This window comes from Dasypus novemcinctus, chromosome 22 (genome assembly GCF_030445035.2).
Source record: "Dasypus novemcinctus isolate mDasNov1 chromosome 22, mDasNov1.1.hap2, whole genome shotgun sequence".
In the NCBI taxonomy this organism is placed as follows: Eukaryota; Metazoa; Chordata; class Mammalia; order Cingulata; family Dasypodidae; genus Dasypus; species Dasypus novemcinctus.
Window position 1 is genome coordinate 45,685,947 of NC_080694.1, and position 18,260 is coordinate 45,704,206.

The following is an 18,260-nucleotide window of genomic DNA, read 5'->3' on the forward strand; positions in this document are numbered from 1 at the left end:
TTACAGACTTAGGACTGCCATTTCACCTTCAAGCTTTCTGGATCGTTCTGCTTTAAATGTCTCCTAAGTAGCAGACCTTCCTTTTCAGGTAAATTTATGTCCACCCTTTCCTGTTCATTCATTTTACTCCAACTGTTCCATCCTCTGGGGAGACCACAAGGACAAAGCTAGGTCCCCGTCCTCACGGAACTTACTTTTAAGTAGCAGCGACAAATGATAAATCATTGAGTATGTAATATGATGTTAAGTGGGGATGGAGGCTCTGAAGCAGGGTAGTTGGAGGAGGAATATTTTCCTCCAGGAAATAGGTCATTAAAGTGACCACAATAAATATTAATACAATCGCCCTCCCTCTTTTTATTGACCATCCCCCATCATCCAGGGCTGGATTATCCAACGGGGGAATTATTCTCCTCCTCCTTGTGTCCTGTTCTCTCTGCACACCTACTCACCCCAGCCGTGTGCTACTCACACTCTTTTACCACCTGAGTCTAGAATTCAAACCCACCTCTGCGTTCAGTAATAATTTCTAACCGTGGAGCTCTTGACAGCAAAATTCATAGCCAAAGTGTCATTGGGTGTGTGAACATGTTAGCCTTGCTTTTTATTAGATCATCATTACATTCCGTGTTTCGGGTTTTTTTTAACTTGTGTGCATGGAATTTCATGGTCAGCATTTGAGACAGGAAAATAATGGGCAGCTCTGGTTCCCTGGGAGAAGGCCGCCTGGCAGGTGGGACGAGCTCAGGTCCTGGAGGAGAGGCCTCAGGCCTCCGTCCTTGTACTTATTTTCTCAGAGACCCCCAGCGCCACATCCATGGGATCAAGTATTCTTCCTACCTTGGCAGGTGTTTGTGAAGATGAAACGAGATTATGAACCAGGCCCTTTTCAAGGGCAGGTAAAGAACCCAGTATGTTAGCCGCTGAAATTGGTTTTGAAAGACGCCCTGCTCTTCATCCGGAGCTGTGGAGTCCCACTGATGCATTTAATTAGTAGAATGGAAATATTCCAGAAGAGCGCAACTGCCCAGTGCCCTGTGAATGTCCTGGAATGCTCTTTGGTTTCTGCGTGTTCATCTCTATCAGGTTTGTCAGGAAAATTGCGTTCATTGGAACTACCTAGATGATGGGGAACAGAATCTCATTCTTTTTACTACCCCTTTCCTAGGCTTCTAATATTTTGGAGAATAAGTTAGGAACTTTGATGTTCATATAAACTTAGAGAAATTTAATATAAGACTTAGAGCTCTCATTTAGCCCAGCTACCTCGCCTTACAAATCAGTCTAGCTCTGGACCCTCTTACTGAAATGGCCTGGCTGCCTTTGAGTGGGGAACTGGCAAGTGTATCATGACCTTTTAAGCTCCTCTGGTAGTTCTTCTGTCCACACGTAGTCCTGGAATGGAAGACCTTGCACAGATCTCTTTGCCTTTTTCTCTTGGGCATCTTTCTAGGAAAGAGAACTTCTAGATCACTATTTTTAATACCCGATTTCGCAGTTCACAAAGATCTTTTCCATGTACTAGCAAGACTCTATCTAAGGGCCAGGAAATAATTATTCTAGTGAATTCGGTGATGGGAAATGTAAAATGGGCTGTGCTGATACCGAGAGACTTCAGCTATTCAATTGGCTTTTCCATCTGTTCTGGAAACACGCACAATGCTGGGACTGAGGTATGAAGATAATTAATTCTAAGCGTCTGTCTCTGAGAGGCTCACAGTCAATGGGGGGAAGATAGATGCCTGGACACATAATTGCTTCATAATGTGACAGGCTGTAACAGAGGTGGGGGCAGAGGCCTCGGGAGCACAGAAAAGGCTGCTGCAAAACACTGGCATTTGAGCTTTCCCTAAGGATGGGCAGGATGCTCCCGGCCAAATGCCAGTGCCAGAATTCTGAGGCGAAGAAATTGCAGGAGCAGGGGAAGAAGGCAAGTCTGCAGCATGCTTTGGGCATGGCAGGTGATAATAAAAAAACAGTAATAAATGAGACTGAAAGGAATTTGGGAGCCAATGGTGAAGGACCTTCTGGTTCATACCAAGGAGTGCAGAGTTTATAGTTCATAACAAGACCCTCCAAAGGCCTTTTAACTGGGAGAATTACATGCTCAGACCTGTTTGACAGCACTTTAGAAGGTGGACTGGGTGGTGGCAGGGAGAAGGTTCTGGAAGCAGAGTAAGCCTGGGAGACATTGCAGGGCTGCTGTATGGGGACATCATGACAAGGCCAGGTTCTGTCGTCCGGCTGCCTGGATTCAGTGGCGCATCCCTCTGGCACATGACCTTGGACATGTGCCAAGGTCTGAAATGGGTGGGAGATAGTGATAGCACCTATGTCGTAGGGTCCTCCTGAGGGTTAGCATGTGGTGCAGTGAGTATTGAAACATGTCAGTTTTTATCACCATTATCTGCTTTAAGAGGTTGTAAAAGCCCCAACCAGGAGGTTAGGCTGAGCTGCTGCTGCCTGCCTGCCACTGTAGTACCTCGACAGCCAAAAGGAAGAGAATGGTGAATGCAGCCTGCGTTCAGTATAACCCATTTGGAATGCAGGCATACCAGGTGCTTAACCCTGAACTGTTTTGACGCAGTTGGTCTAGAATAGATCTCGTTGCATGAGTCAGCTTTTCCTTGGAGAGTTAGACAGGCACTCCCTGGAAGACGAGGTGACTCCTGCAGGCCACTAGAGTGTCATTGAGTAAATCACTGATCTGGGCAGCATAATAATGAGCAAAGCTGCTTCACTCAAGAGTCAGTGTGGAGCTCTTGCATTAATAGGTAAGTGCACAGAGACTAGCGGAGGAGTGCAAATAACTAACTAAATGAAACCCTGATGGCATCAAAGCCTTGGGACATCCGCATAGTGCCAGCCTGAGATGCAGCAAGCCAAACCTAGCCGATAGCATCTGGGTAGATCTTATTAATTCGATGAATACTACAAACGCCTAACAGTCCATCCTGAAGTTGCTTTTGAAGGTGTTCGTGGGATGCAGGTCTGAGAATGGGGCAGGTGGGGAAGCCATTGTCGATCCTATAGCACAGTGGTTGTTCACAGAGTCCTCCCTGGGCATTTGGTAGTGCCCAGAGACATGTTTGGTTGTTGCAGCTAGACATGGGGTTGCTACTGGCTTCTGGTGGATGTAGTACCAGGATGCTGTTCAGTATCCTATAATGTACAGGACAGTCCTCCACAACCAAGAATTTATCTGGCACCAAGTGTCCGTAGTGCCAAGATAGAGAAACCCTGAACTAGACCAACATTTACCCAAAATGGGATATACACAAACACACATACATTATTGGTAATACAGGAAGTGATTTTAGGACAATCTTTTACAATTTTTTATAGTTATGCTTTTATTTTAAGATAAATTATAAATATATATATATATTTATTATGCAAAACCTATGAGTATAAAGATATTGGTGAAGAATGGGCCTAAAGTAGTGGGTTCTTTTTTAAATATTTTTTTTAGAGGATGACTTAAAGAAAGATGCAAAGTAAATAATAGTGTACATGGGCTTCAAATATGGCACCCACAAAAAGTAAGGAAGGAGGTGGGAATATGACTGAGGTTTAGGAAACATTGGCCCAAGTGCAATGGCAAAGACCAAAAAAGAATGAAGGTGCAACAATGAGCCCTTGATACTAATGGCTATGCTTGTGAGCCTGTGCACCCGAAATAAGAACAAGGCCTAGAGCTGCAGGGTGCCTAAGAGTTAACTTCTGAAAGCCTCCGTGTTGCTCAAATGTGGCCAGTCTCAAAGCCAAACTCAGCATGTAAATTTGTTGCCTTTCCCCCAGCGTGGGACATAACTCCCGGGGATGAGCCTCCCTGGCACCGAGGGATTACTACCAAGCACCAGCTGATGATGTAACTAGAAAATGACCTTGAATAAAAGGGTCAACTTGGACCAGCAGAATATCTCAGTCTACATATAATACCAGGAGTTAAAAATGCTTTTTGACCTGAATCGAGGGGGAAATGGAAAGGACAAATGAGTTTATATGGCTATGAGTCTCCAAAACGAGCCAGGAGGTTATCAGAGGGGTTGCCCTTATGCACACCTCAGCAGAGTCCCAGAGACAGATAAAGTAGATACAACCCCAGGTATTGGTTCTTCTGAGGGCTACAGAGACCCACAGGTTCTATGGTCATGGCAGATGGAGTTCAGTGCCATGTCAGTTGGCCCTTCTTTGGAGTTTGTGTTTCTGTGTGATGGAGCTGGACTCAGATGTGATCTTTTTTCACAAGCCTCTCCTGTTACTTTTACCAGAACTGTAGTTGGTGCTGGGGTTGAATATATACCCAGGGGATCTGAATCTCTGAACTGACCATATGATAGCCAAGCCCTGAGCCTCAACAGACTTGCAACTCCTACACTCTGGTTTATTGGACTTACCCCACTCAGCTAACATGGAGTTGAAGAATGTCAACCACCACACCAGGGAGCCAAGAGTGCCTACAATTGAAAGCAGGAGAATTGCATCCAGCATCCATGTGGAATCTAAGCCCCCTCTTGATATAGATGTGGAGTGGACACAACCATTCCAAGGTCCACAGGATGGAGGAATAGAATATGGATTACAGTGGACTTACTGATACTCTATTCATGAACTATTATGATTACTAATCAAAGAAAATGTAGCATTGGTGTGGAGAAAGTGGCCATGGTGGCTGCTGGGTGTGGGGAATGGGAGGAAGAGATGAGATGTGGAGGCATTTTCAGGACTTGGAGTTATCCTGGGTAATGCTGCAGGGACATTTACCAGACATTGTATGTCCTCCCATGGCCCTCTGGGTGGACTGTGGGAGAGTGTGGGCTATGATGTGGACCATTGACCATGAGGTGCAGCGGTGCTCAGAGATGTATTCACCAAATGCAATGAATGTCTCATGATGATGGAGGAGATTGTTTCTATGGAGGGAGGAGTGGGGTGAGGGGGTTTAGGGGTATATAGGGACCTCATATTTTTTTAATGTAATATTTAAAAAATAAATAAAGACCAAAAGAAAGGAAACATTGGTTTGGACCAGTGGTCAGCAAACTTTTTCTGTAAAGGGCCTGATAGTGACTATTTTAGGCTCTGGGGGCCAAACGGTCCCTGTCAACTCTGCCATCGTAGGAGAATGCAATCATGGACAACAGGTAACCAGGTCCCTTCATCACCTGACAACTCTGAAGCCATTGTACAAGATGAATCCTTTCAACGCCATGCCCCAGGTGTGGTGTGACTGTGGCAAGGTAGAACACACTTACCTATGCTGGTTATGAAGACATAAAAGATTCTCTTCACCTTATCTCCTGCAAGAAGGAAGACCTTTCAGTGACCAGACTGTTAACCTTCCAGAAGATGTCAACATCATCCTGAAGGGAAGAGGCCTACGGTTACTGAAGGGCCCCAGAGGAATTCAGTTTCCTTGGGAAGAAAAAGAGGAACTCAGTCTCCTTGGGGAGAAAAAGAAGAGGCTTCGGATTGACCCATGGTGGGGAACTAGAAAAGAACTGGATACAGTTGGCATAGTCTGTGGCCAAATACAGAACGAGATCAAGGGTGCTATCCTGGGCTTCCCTTCCAAATCAAGGTCTGTTGCTCACTTCCTCCATCTTGCACTTTCATAGTTAGGGGGGTTGTTTTTTAATCTAAGTACATGATCATACATGTGTCACAGTTCAATTTTGGGATACAGTATATTATAACAGTGGGTTCAAATCCCAAATCCTTCTTTTACTCCCTGGATCCTCATAAACCTACTCATTACCCATGCAGAGTCCACTTTCCTGCTTAATAAAATAGGGGTGCTGGCACCTCTCCTCCAGGATTGATAGAAAGATGAAATGGGATACTGTATGTGAGAGTTTCTCTAACAGTGACACATAGTAGTTCTGCAATAAATGTTTGGTTTTTTCCTCTCTCCTCCTTTTGTCCTCTTGGTTTTCTACATATTTAATGAGGATGCTGTTTGCTAAAGGCTGCCAAGGCAATAGACCATACATGGGTTGACTTTTACCATGGGGATTTATTAGTTTAAAAGCTTACAATTCCAAGTCCGAGAAAAATGTCCACATCAAGTCTTCATCAGGCGACAGGCACTCCCCAAAGACACAGCTGCTGGCAATCCTGGACTCCTTTAACATGGCAGGGCACAATGGCAGCATCTGCCGGTCTCTGCCTTCTCCAGCAGGCACCGTTGCTTTCAGCTTCCAGCTGCTCCTTCTGGGGCTTTCTCTCTCCTGGGTTCTGTTGATTTCTACTTCTTGCTCTTGTGGCTTTCTCGCTCAGCTTGTGTGAGTTCCTTCCTGAGCTCCTGGGTCTGTTCTCTCTCCTCCATCTCTCTGTCTTCATCCTGTTTGTACAGGACTCCAGTGAAAGGATCAAGACCCACCCTGAGTCATGCCTTTTTGAAGTAATCTAATCAAAAGGCCCTTAACTGAAGTGATGCAGTCAAAGGGGTCCACCTAGCTTCTAACTTTCAGTGGTGCCCTTTCTGTCATGATCTAAGCCCTGACTGAAGTGCCAACTCAAGTCAGGGGTACCCAGAGTCCTATAATACACCATTAGTTGCCTCACTGAAATTTTTAGAATGGTCCCTTAATTAGTGCTCATTGAATCTGATTTGTCAACCCTTCTAAATGAAACCTAGATATTGGTAAGTCCATTTCTTTCAATAAAACAATTACTGAGTGTTTGCTTGGTGCCAGACAGAGCTGGGCACCCGATACAAATGTGAATAAGATGCGGTCCCCCACCTTAGGGAAAGCAATATAAACCAAGGTGGTGAGGTTATAAAAATAACTACATCCTTATAGGGAGAGTTACTATTTGCCGTAAAAACTGTTAGGTCAGCACTATTCCATAGAAATCAAGTGCAAGCTTGTATGTCTTTTTCCTTTTTAAGATTTAGTTATTTATTTCTCATATCCTCCCCACTTCTTGTTTGTGCTCAGTGTCTGCTCTTTCTCTGTGTCTGCTCATCTTCTCTTTAGGAGGCACCAGGAACCAAACCCAGGATCTCCCATGTGGGAGAGAGGCACTCAGTTGCTTGAGCCACCTCCACTCCCTGCTTTGTTGTGTCTCTCATTGTGTTTCCTCTTTGTGTTTCCTTGCTGCATCATCTTGTGTCATCTTGTTGCATCAGCTCACCGCTCCTCTCCATCACACCAGCTGCTGTCTTGCTCATCTTCACTAGGAGGCTCTGGGAACTGAACCCGGGACCTCCCATGTGGTAGGCGGGTGCCCAAATGCTTAAGCCACATCCGCTTCCCTGTGTATGTCATTTTAATTTTCTAGTAGTCACGTTAGAAAAGTAAAAGGAAATAGGCGAAATGAATTTTTTAAACAAAACAATTTTGTTGATACATATTAATAAAGCATACAATTTGTCCAAAGGGTGAAATGAATTTTAATGATATATTTTCTTCATATATTTCTGCATGTAATCAATATTTAGGAATCACTAATGAGTCAATGCCTTGGATTGGGAGTGGGAGACAGTAAGTTCACAATTTAAGGTAGCACATTCTAGGCCAAGAGCACGGTGGGACTTGGGAGCAGTAGATGGATGCATAGCGCATGTGACTGAGGGTAAGTTACATGGAGACAGGTGAGGAGGGGCAGTGAGGGTGGGGTAACGATTTGGATCAAATTGTGCAGGGCTTTGTAAAGTGTCATGCTGTGTTTAAACTACTGCTTATAGGCTAGGGGTTTTCACTTTTCCTTAGAAGCGAGACCCTGTATTTAGAACAAACCTTTAAGCAACAGCTCCATTATATAAGCCCAGGGCTACTAAGACTGAAGTTCCACTGCATTCACCTTTCCACCCACCACCACAAGGGTAGGAGTGAGGGACTTGGAGAAGAAGGACCTGATGTTTAATAAGACATAAGACGTTGCACTTAAGTTGATTTCAGTTGATGTCATTCTTTGCCTCAAATATCATAGTTCATAGTGTGTTAATTGAATTTTCCACTCATGTCATTCCTTAGCACCCCAGATCTTTCTGGAGCTCTGTATTTTAGAGACTAGACATGAGTTGTAAAAAGGTACCTCTGACAATCATGTGGAGAATGGACTGAAACTGAAGAGTGTTCTGAAATCGTATTGGAAGACCATCTGTCTTGGTTTATCAGGGTTGCTGTAACAAAGTGCTATAGATTCAATGGCTTAAACAATGGACATTTTATTTCCTCACTGTTTTAGAGACCAGAGGTCCAACACCAAGGTGCCAGCAGACCCATCATTCCTCTGAAGACTGTAGGGTTCTGGGGGTGGCATGCAGGCCACTGTCACTCTGTCACATGGCCATCTGTCTCTTTCTGTCTCCTCTCCTGGTATAGCAGTTTGGCATTGTTTATGAATTCCAAAAGTAGATATTGCATTATGTTTGTAAACTAGTCTGTTCCTCTGGGATTTTATTAGTTTCAGAGGTTTCACTTTTACTTGATCAAATTATGATTAGGGCTTCGATTGGGCCATGTCAGTAGAATGTCAAGTCCCCACCCTCTTGGTGGACAGGGACTCACAGAGAAAACGACATGGCAGAGGTGAGAGTGGGAGCTTTTGATGCTGGAGTCCCAGGAAGTAAACAAACAGGAGAAGAACACAGAGGAATAGAGATGGCTCCACAGACACAGCAGAGGCTCTGGGACGAGAGAGTGCCTGAGAGTCTACAGCTGACCTTTTGGAGAGAACAGAGCAGCTGAACCTGGAGAGGAACGAGCCCCAGGAGAGAGATGGGACTTATCCCAGCCTACAGCTGATATTGGAAGAAGCTGGGACCACAGAGCCTTAAGAGGAAGAAGTAGTCTGAACTTTTGGCAGACATCGGCAGCCATCTTGCTCTAATACATGGCAACAGATTTTGGTGAGGGAAGTAACTTAGGCTTTATGGCCTGGTAACTATAAGCTTCTACCCCAGGTGAATACCCTTTATAAAAGCCAACTGATTTCTGGTATTTTTCATCAGCACCCCTTCAGCTGACTAATACACCTGGTATCCAAATGTCTCCTGCTAAGAAGTCCAGTCATACTGGATTAAGGCCCACTCTGATCCAGTCTGGACTCACCTGGATAAGATCTTTAAGATCCTATTTACAAATGAGTTCACGTCCACAGGGCCAGGGGTTAGGACTTGAACATGTCTTTGTGGGGACATAATTCAATCCATATTGCCATTTCTGTAAATACCAAGCATGAGTCTCATACAAGGCCATGCCAGTGAGATACTTCATGTACATCAGTCCCGCAAGGAAGGTATGATGAACTCAGTTTTGAAGCTGAAACTCTGGTTAAATAGTTTGCTCAAGATCACAAAGATGGAAACGGACTTGGCCCAGTGGTTAGGATGTCTGTCTGCCACATGGGAGGTCCGCGGTTCAAGCCCCGGGCCTCCTTGACCCATGTGGACCTGGCCCATGCGCGGTGCTGATGCGCGCAGGGAGTGCCGTGCCATGCAGGGGTGTCCCTCGCGTAGGAGAACCCCACGCGCAAGGAGTGCACCCCGTAAGGAGAGCCGCCCAGCATGAAAGGGAGTGCAACCTGCACAGGAATGGCGCTGCCCACACTTCCCGTGCTGCTGACGACAACAGAAGCAGACAAAGAAACAAGACGCAGCAAATAGACACAGAGAACAGACAACCAGGGGAGGGGGGGCGGAATTAAATAAATAATAAATAAATCTTTTAAAAAAAGATCACAAAGAAAGTAAGTGGCAAAACTTGGTCTTGGATCCCTGTCTTGACTATACTAACCAAGGTTATATAATAAGCTTTCCAGCTTCCTCAGCTAACTTCTCTACTCTCATTTGTCTTTCCTTCCATCCTGAGGTTCTCTGAAGTTACCAGATATATGGGCTTATCTCGATATATATCTTTCTCCCTTCTTTGTTGAATCACTGCCTTCGTTCATAGGCTGTTCATTAATATGTTTTAAAACCTTTTTGGTGGATTCACCTGGTTTTCTGGAAATACCTTCTTCATCCTTATGAGAAACTAGGCATTCAATCCCATGCTAGATTAATTCTTCAAGAAGATGACCTGATTGGCCAGACAAGATCTATATCCTCCTGTTTCTATGGGAACCCAGCAGGTAGTCACTTTTCATCACGGCTAGTCCCTACTGCACAAGATTAATAGAATGTTACCTTATACCTGCCAAATTACAGGTATTATCCCAACCTATTCAAGAAGGCCTCATATCACCCATATATTTTTGAGGGAAGAGACACCCGTCTCCTGTTTATCACAGGCTTCCATTGAGGCTGTTTCATATCTTCCTTTGCCTAATATTTTTCCCTTCTTGGTCCTCACCTTAATTTGGAGCCTTTATCTTAAGGAACTCGTAAGCTTTCTGGTTTCTAGTATTTTTCCCCTCAAAAAATTCTTCCCACCATACAAGGAAGTCTGTTGCCTGCTTTTCATGCTAGCTCCCACCTGTCCTTTCTGTGGCTTTGTATAGGAATCATTGCTTATCAGACCATAAATGGGGACTAGTGTGGGGAGACAGAGGTGGGACAAAATATGAACCAGAAAATTACATTTTGGCCCCTTCAGCCCCCACTGCCTTTAATCAAGCACAAATGGAGTACAGTGTCATTGCCTGATAGAAGGACTGCTCAGATGATTTGGAGCTGTAAGTACTCCAGGAAAACCTGTTTTTAGATGTCAAGGTCCAAGGATCTCCACCAGCCAGCCCCAGAACGTCAGTCTTTAGGAAGAAAGCATCCCCTTGATGATGCCTTGATTTGGGCTTTCTCTTAATCTCAAGGCCATGAGTAGGTAAATTCCCATTGCTTAAGCCAACCCATTGCATAATATTCACTTGAGCAGCCAAGGAAACTAAACCAGCCTCTTTGTGGGGCAGTGACTCTCCCATCAGTCCACCCTGTAATCAACCATCATATTTGTCACTCTGGGAACCATCTATCATATGCTTTGACTTCTTGCTCATATTGTCATTTACATTAAATCAGGTGGGAAATGGGTCTCCTTAAATTTCTAATATCTAACGAGATGCAGCATTTTTGTAAATCTGTGACTTAATCTTATTCGGTGGTTGAAGGACTTTTTTATTTAAGTCAATTTAGCTCATTGCCTTGGACCCCAAAGCTCCTAATGTGTTAACTGAGTTTTCCGTTTGTGTCACTGAGGAATTATATGAAAAATAGCAGAGAGAAAAATTGCCCTTTGGAAACAATGGAAGGAAGAAAGTTAATTGAATTTAAATTAGATGTATCAATAATTTAAAACGTAATCGCAAGTTTCAAAGAAGAATATCATGCATTCATACACCATAAGAAGGTTTCCTTTGGATAAAATAGTAAAATGTAAATTTTATTATATATAATAAATATATGGTAAAGTCTTACACTCCATTTCCTTGAGAATGTCAGACACTTTTAGTTAGTAAAATGCATTGAGTTTCTGGTGTTTAAGAAATTTGTTACTTGAAAAACATAAATTCCACTTCCAATTCATCTGAAAAAGAATTGCAAAATTTCACTATGCATTTCTGGCTCAATATTATCATTGTATTTGCGAAATTCATTCGTAGCCTGTCATAGAAAGGACTCTAAATTACTGTAGGATCAGACTCTAGGAGGAAACTAACTACTTTATTTTTCAAATTTTGTATTAGCCAGCCAAAGTGTTCTGATACAAAGTACCAGAAATCTTTTGGTTTTTATAAAGGGTATTTATTTGGAGTAAAAGCTCACAGTTACAAGGCCCTAAATAGTTCAACTGAAGGTACCATAAGAGGTATTTTCTCACCCAAAGTCTGTTGCCACGTGTTGATGCAAGATGGCGGGTGTTATCTGTGAGGGTTCGGCCTTCTTCTTCCCTCATAAGGGTCCGTGGTCCCAACTCCTTCTGATTGTTTCTTTCCAGGCTCAGCTGCCCTGGTCTCTTCACAAGGTCAGCTGTAAACTATCAGGCAAATGACTCATCTCTCTTCCTGGGGAAGAGCTCCATGTGGAGCTCCCTTCCTCTGTGTATCTTCTCTGTGTATCTACTTCTGTGTGAAAGTCTGTTTTATCAACCCACCAAGGGGGCAGGGACTCAACCCTGCACACCCTAACGATATTAAACCCTAATATTGATTTAATCAAAACCCTAATATTGATTTAATCAAGTAAACGTAAAGCCTTTGGATTTAAGTCAATCAAAGGGTATCATGCCCAGTGGAACAAACCAGTTTACAAACAATATCTCTTTTTGGAATTCATAAACCATATCCAACTGCTACAATGTACATTTCCTAATTTTCCTACAATGAATTTACATGACTTTTATTAGAAAACATTTTTTTTTATTTAAAAATATTTTTTAACTGTGTGGGCTCAACTTAAGAAGTAAAACCAAGAACAGCATAGTATTAGGGTTCTCTAGAGAAACAGAACCAACGTGATACATGTAAATATTAAGAGATTTACCCTGAGGAATTGCTTCATGCAATTGTGGGGACTCACAAGTCTGAATTCCATAGGGCAGGGAAATTCCCTTGAGGTGATGCTTAAGTTTTGACTCCAAATCTGTAGGGGAGGCTGAAACTTCAACAAGGAGTAGAGGGTGTAGTTTTCAGGCAGGAATTCTGATTCCTGGAACCCTCACTTCTTTGCTTTTAAGGCAAAGGGCCTGATTAGATGAGGCCCACCCACATTGTGGAGCATCAACTCTGTTACTTATGATCACTGATTGTAGGTGGTAATCCCATCTTCATAATCCCTTCACAGCAACATCAAGTCCAATGTTTGACCAAACAACTAGGTACCATGACCTAGCCAAGTTGACCCATAATAGTACCCATCCCAATCATCATCATTATTTCTTAGAAACTTGTCCAACAAAAACCACATTAGCCCTACTGTGCCTCCTGCTGAGGGTCTGACACCATCCTTGGGAGAGAAGACATACATCTAGGTCATCCCTGATGTGTCCACCTAATGGCTCATACCTAGATTTGCAGCCTTCTCTCCATTCTGCCTCTTCTCATTTTCAGTCTCCATCCACAACCTTTCAAGCAATCTCTCCCACACTTAGACCAGTCACCTTATATGGCTTTGGAAGCTAGAACCTCATGCATTGTCTCTTTCCTCCATCTCTAGCTTCATCAACACGTTAATCTTTTCCTCCCTGCCAAGGGACATGTGGGTTACAAGTGAATCTTCCTTTGGCACATGGAGATAACGATCTTAGAATTAATTGTGGAAGTAGAATTTGTATTTCCTATTTCATGCCACTAACACCATCAGGAAACTCTGCTATCCTAAAGTGATCAGCTATTAGATAAGAAATGGGACTTTAATTGCTTGGTAGACCCTTTGTCTCTCAGGTCTGGATAAAAAATTGTTAAATGTTCATTTCCTGTCATGGCATGGTTACATTGGTTTAAAAACGACTGGTTACTGATAACATTTATATGGCATTTAGCTGAAATTCATTTCCTCTTTCTTTCTGTTTCAACAGCTCTGAGCAGCGGGTTCCCTGTTCCACTTCTTACCACAGCTCTGGTTTGCACTCGGGTGACAGTGTCACAAAAGCAGGACCTTTGGGCCTTCCGGAAATAAGACAAGTGCCAACTGTTGTGATTGAATGTGATGACAATAAAGAAAATGTGCCTCATGAATCAGACTATGAAGACTCTTCTTGCCTGTACACAAGAGAAGAGGAGGAAGAGGAAGAGGATGACGATGACGACAGCTCCTTGTACACTAGTACGTTCCCCAGCCTCGTCGCCAGGGGTACCATGGAAATACCCCAGCATGTGTGGGTAGGATGATGCAAGTATGGTGTTACGGAAAGACAGTTGGAAGAGTTGTCCAAACACCTGTTCTGATTCTGGGTCTGGTCTTGACTGGCCTTGGCTCATAGTGCAGCTTAATTGACCTCTTTGGGCCTTAGTTTCTTCATCAGTAAGATAGGAAGGTAAATATCTTCTGAATGTCCTCGTAGCTCTGAAAATTGTGACACCATGCTTTCATCTTCTACCGCTTTGGATGGCTCTTCCTTTCTCTGATTGGTTCCCTTAAGATGCAAACCCTCCACCCTCCACAAAAGGGAACAAAAATAGCCGAAAATCCCTTCCAGTCTAGAAAACACTCGAAAATAATTAACCATTGTGTATGCAACAAATTCATTTTTGGGCATAGCTCAACAACTTTAGAGGGCCTGAATTTAAATTTAAAACGTGCTGAAAAATTGGAGAAATGTGGAAAGCCAAGTTCCAAATCTATCATCCTGGCCATGAATGATAGACTTTGGTTATATGAATACAACCCAATATTTGGTCAAGTTTTTAACAGATAAATTTATTATAATAACAACCATTTATCTAATGTATACTCATGTGCCAGGCCATGCTAAGACTTTAGTTCTTGTCCACATCTTGTAACAACCTTATGGCATAGATACTATTACCCCATGTTACCAGTAAGGGGGAAAATTCGAGAAATAACTTGCCTAGTCTTGTCCCTACAGAGCAGCAGGGCTGGGAATTGATTCCAGGTATGTCTGCTTCTGAAGCCCGTGTTCTAACCCAGTGGTGGGAGAAGAAAAGCACTACTGCCTAAAATCCAAAGGAAACCCCCAAACTAGCTGCTTGCCAGTGTTTTCCTCTTGCTCTTCATCTGCCACATGTCAGATAGAGATCAGCCAACTTTGAGATCTGGTGAGAGTGCCGGTGAGCTATGAAATGGTCAAAGAACCATGAGCCATGGAGGGACTGCCCAAGGCCCCTGAGCTCCAGGACCTGGAGGACAGCCATTTCTTACCCAGGGGACTGGGTGCTTTATTCCGGGGCTTCTCGACCTGGGCACCAGGGCCCTTGGCCCAATCTGTTGTGGTAGGGGCTGTCCTGTGCAGTGTAGGGTGGTTAGCAGTACCCCTGGCCTCTCCCTGCCGGTACATTCCCTCTCTACGACGATGAGGGAAAGGTCTCCAGACATGGCCAAATGTTCCCCGGAAGGGGCAACTTCGCCCCCCAGTTGTGAACCACAGATTACTACCTAAGGAAGCCCTTCCCTGGCTGCTCAGCCCCTTCTGCATTAAAAAGGAAACACAACCCCAGAATGATGTTGCCTGTTTCGAAGACCTCACCTCCACTCCCACCCCACACTGGCCCCACTTGGTCACCCAGCTTTTATTTCCCTTCACATACCACCCACTCTAGCATAGCTTGCCTCTCTGTCCCCTGAGCTTGCCTGGTTGATCTGTCACCTCTCAGCCTTTGCAGATGCAGATCCCCAGCAGCAAATACCCTTCCCCATTCCTGATGCCTGGTAGGATCCCGTCTGTCCTTCCTGGTCCATGTCACTTGCCCAGGTCACTAAAGGCCTCCGTGCTCTTTCTCACCTTGGCATTCTCCTCCCCTCCACTGTCCTTGACAAGCAGAAATCGAGTCGCAGGGTCCCCGTGTGCACCCCTAGGCATAGAGAGCTGGTTAGAGAAGTACATGGGGTGGATTGCATGACCTCCCCAACAGCGTCCTTCAGCTGAAGCCTTCACCATGCCCGGGTGTTAAGTACGCCCTTTCTCCCTTTGACCTTGACATCCCACCATGGGCCCTCAGGAACCCGGGCAGATGCGCACCGGAGTATATGGTCTCGTTTCCCGCCCCGCAGGCTCGCTGGCCATGAAGGTGTGCAGGAAGGACTCGTTAGCCATCAAGCTCAGCAACAGGCCCTCCAAGCGAGAGCTGGAAGAGAAGAACATCCTGCCCAGGCAGACGGACGAGGAGAGGCTGGAGCTGCGGCAGCAGATCGGCACCAAGCTCACCAGGTAGGTGGCGGCATGGCACTCCGCTGCGGGGCGCCCTCAGGAGGGCTCGGGCTGCGCCCCTCAGCCCGTGCTGGGTCCCTCTGGAATAGCTCACGTCGCACAAGGCCGGTGGGGACCGTTCCATGCCTTCGCCAGGGTTGCTTCTGAAGTCCCCTTTCCTCCGCTCATCCAAATCTTGGCGATTTCTCACTGATTCAAGGTTCAGGGAGAAGCTGGGAGGCAGGTTCCCAGGGAGACTTAACCATCTGTGGAATCCAGTAGAACTGAAGACCTGCGTGCATGTTAAGTGGGGGGTGGTTGCACACAAAGCAATGGAATAACCCCACTTCCTGCTCCACCGCGCAGCGGCAAGCGACCAGCCCTTGTTGGCGATGCTTCCTGGCGACAGTGTGGCCTGTTACGGGCACCTGCGCAGCGTTAGGTGATGAAACAATACGGAGCACCCACGGAGGTATTTGCAATCTAGGATACGTTTCGATCAGCTGCCGTGTGCTGAGCACTCACTATGTGCCAGGCGTTCTTCTGAACGTCTTACATGTGTTAAATCATGTACTCTTTGAGGCTTCCTACGAGACAGACATTTTTACGCCCATTTTACAGATGACAACACCAAGACCTTAGTTACCTGCGTCATGTCACCACACTGTGGTCCAGCATTTTGTCTTGACCACTAAATTACCCTGCTTCTCCATAATGATAGTTAACACCCCGCAAAGCCTTGTTTTGTACTAGGCACTGTGCTCGGTGATTGGATTCAGTATGTAGAAGTCTATCGGGGTTGCAATCCCGACTCTCCCCCTTGCTAGCTCATTAGCCGGGAGCAGGTTCCTTAACCTCTTTTGGCCTCGGTTTCTGCATTTGTGATATGAGAGTTTTGAGAATGAAACAAGTTGATAGAGGTAAAGTATTTAAAACAGGACCTGGCCCATCGTCAACACTCAAAATAGTATTTCATTGGCTCCTCCCATCCTCTCAAGTCGCTGCCATTAGCATTTCCCATTGTACAAAGAAAGAAACTGGAGCATCAAGAGGTTCTCCAGGCATGGATGTCTCCCAGAGGTGTGCCCGAATTCTTGCTTCTCACCTGATTGGTTTTATTGCTTAAGGGCAGCTTCTTTGTGGTGATGAACTTGGTTTTGGCCTGGAGGATGTTGTGTTAGTGGTACAGGGTTACGTAAGATGTTCAAAGCTATGGATGATTAGGCCTTGTGTTAAGCAATCTTTAGAGTCCTAGAATGAGAACATCTAACGAGCTACACACACACTCGTTAACCACAGTAATGTGTCGGCAGTGTGGTTGTCCGGAGTCTCTCTATACCTCAGTGATAATTACTAACTCCCAAGAGTCTGCCCTGAGACATTCTTCCTTGCATGGAACTGAAATCTGTGGCCTTGCAGCTTCTACCCATTGCCCTTGGTTCTCTTCCTTCTGCAGCTACTTTTAACTGGATGTTTGGGGGTACATGGAGAAAATGAGCCCGGCCTCCCCAGGCTACATATGACCTGAACTTATTCCTGGAGGAGGAGTGTGATCCAGGGCTGCTTCCTCACCCATCGTGTTCAGTTGAACACTTACTACGAATAGGGCTTCCGTTAGGAGACTAGAAAAAAGAGAAGGAACAGGTTCTTCACCCAAGCCCAGTTCTGAAGTCCCCAGCCCTGCCCAGTGCCCACATCCTTTATCTTAGCGCTTTCCCCTCACTTCCGGTTTCCCAGCTTTGCTGCAGTACAAGCAGAGCCCCAGGTATGTGATGGGCAAATAGAGGACTTCATTGTAGAGCAAGAGTGCCAGCTCCTTTGGGTGCCTGGTGTGGCATCTTAGCTATGGAGAGGGAGGGAGGGCAAGGGGAGACCTTCTTGTCTGCTGCAGAGCCCTTCCACCTGGTGCTGCTTAACTAAGAGAAAAAGAACATTCTTGTACCAGAACACACCCGCCACCAGAGAGGCAGGCCCAGCCCCCCCTGCCTGTATACAGATCCACATATCACCATCATCACTGGCTGGCGGTGGTGGCAACGTTGGGAAGAGTTCTCTGCCTCTGAAGCCGCGTCCTGGTAACCCAACCCTTTCCCAACCGTTCCTCTTCTAATGACACTTAAATACTGCTTGGAATTCATGAGCTCTACCAAAGCCTTGGCATAGGATATGTCCGTTCCTGAACCTCTTTCATCACAGCTGGTAGAAGACGACCCACTGACTTAGGGAGAGAGAGACAGAGGTCAAGAGGGCAGTGCTGGGCACGGTCAAGGTTTGAGCTGACCTACATCAGACAACCGGGATGGGGGGATGGGGGGAAGGGGAGAGAAATAAATAAATAAATCTTAAAAAAAAAAAAGGGCAGGCAGGAGTTAATTTTGCAGTCTTGAAGCAGAATTTCTTCTTCTCCAGGAAACCTCTTTTTTTGCTCTTAGGGCCTTCTACTGGTTGAATGAGACCCACCCACATGATCGAGGCTAATTCCTTTACTTAAAGCCACCTGATTGTCAA

General features: G+C 45.2%; 1 protein-coding gene across 1 annotated transcript in view; it reads left to right on the forward strand.

Moving 5' to 3' along the window:
• The window catches only part of PHACTR1 (phosphatase and actin regulator 1), a 604,691-nt gene that overhangs the window by 539,057 nt on the left and 47,374 nt on the right, over window positions 1–18,260 (forward strand). Inside the window, 2 exon segments of the mRNA XM_058285234.1 lie at window positions 13,464–13,711; window positions 15,617–15,773. Coding sequence (XP_058141217.1) covers window positions 13,464–13,711; window positions 15,617–15,773 — 405 coding nt within the window.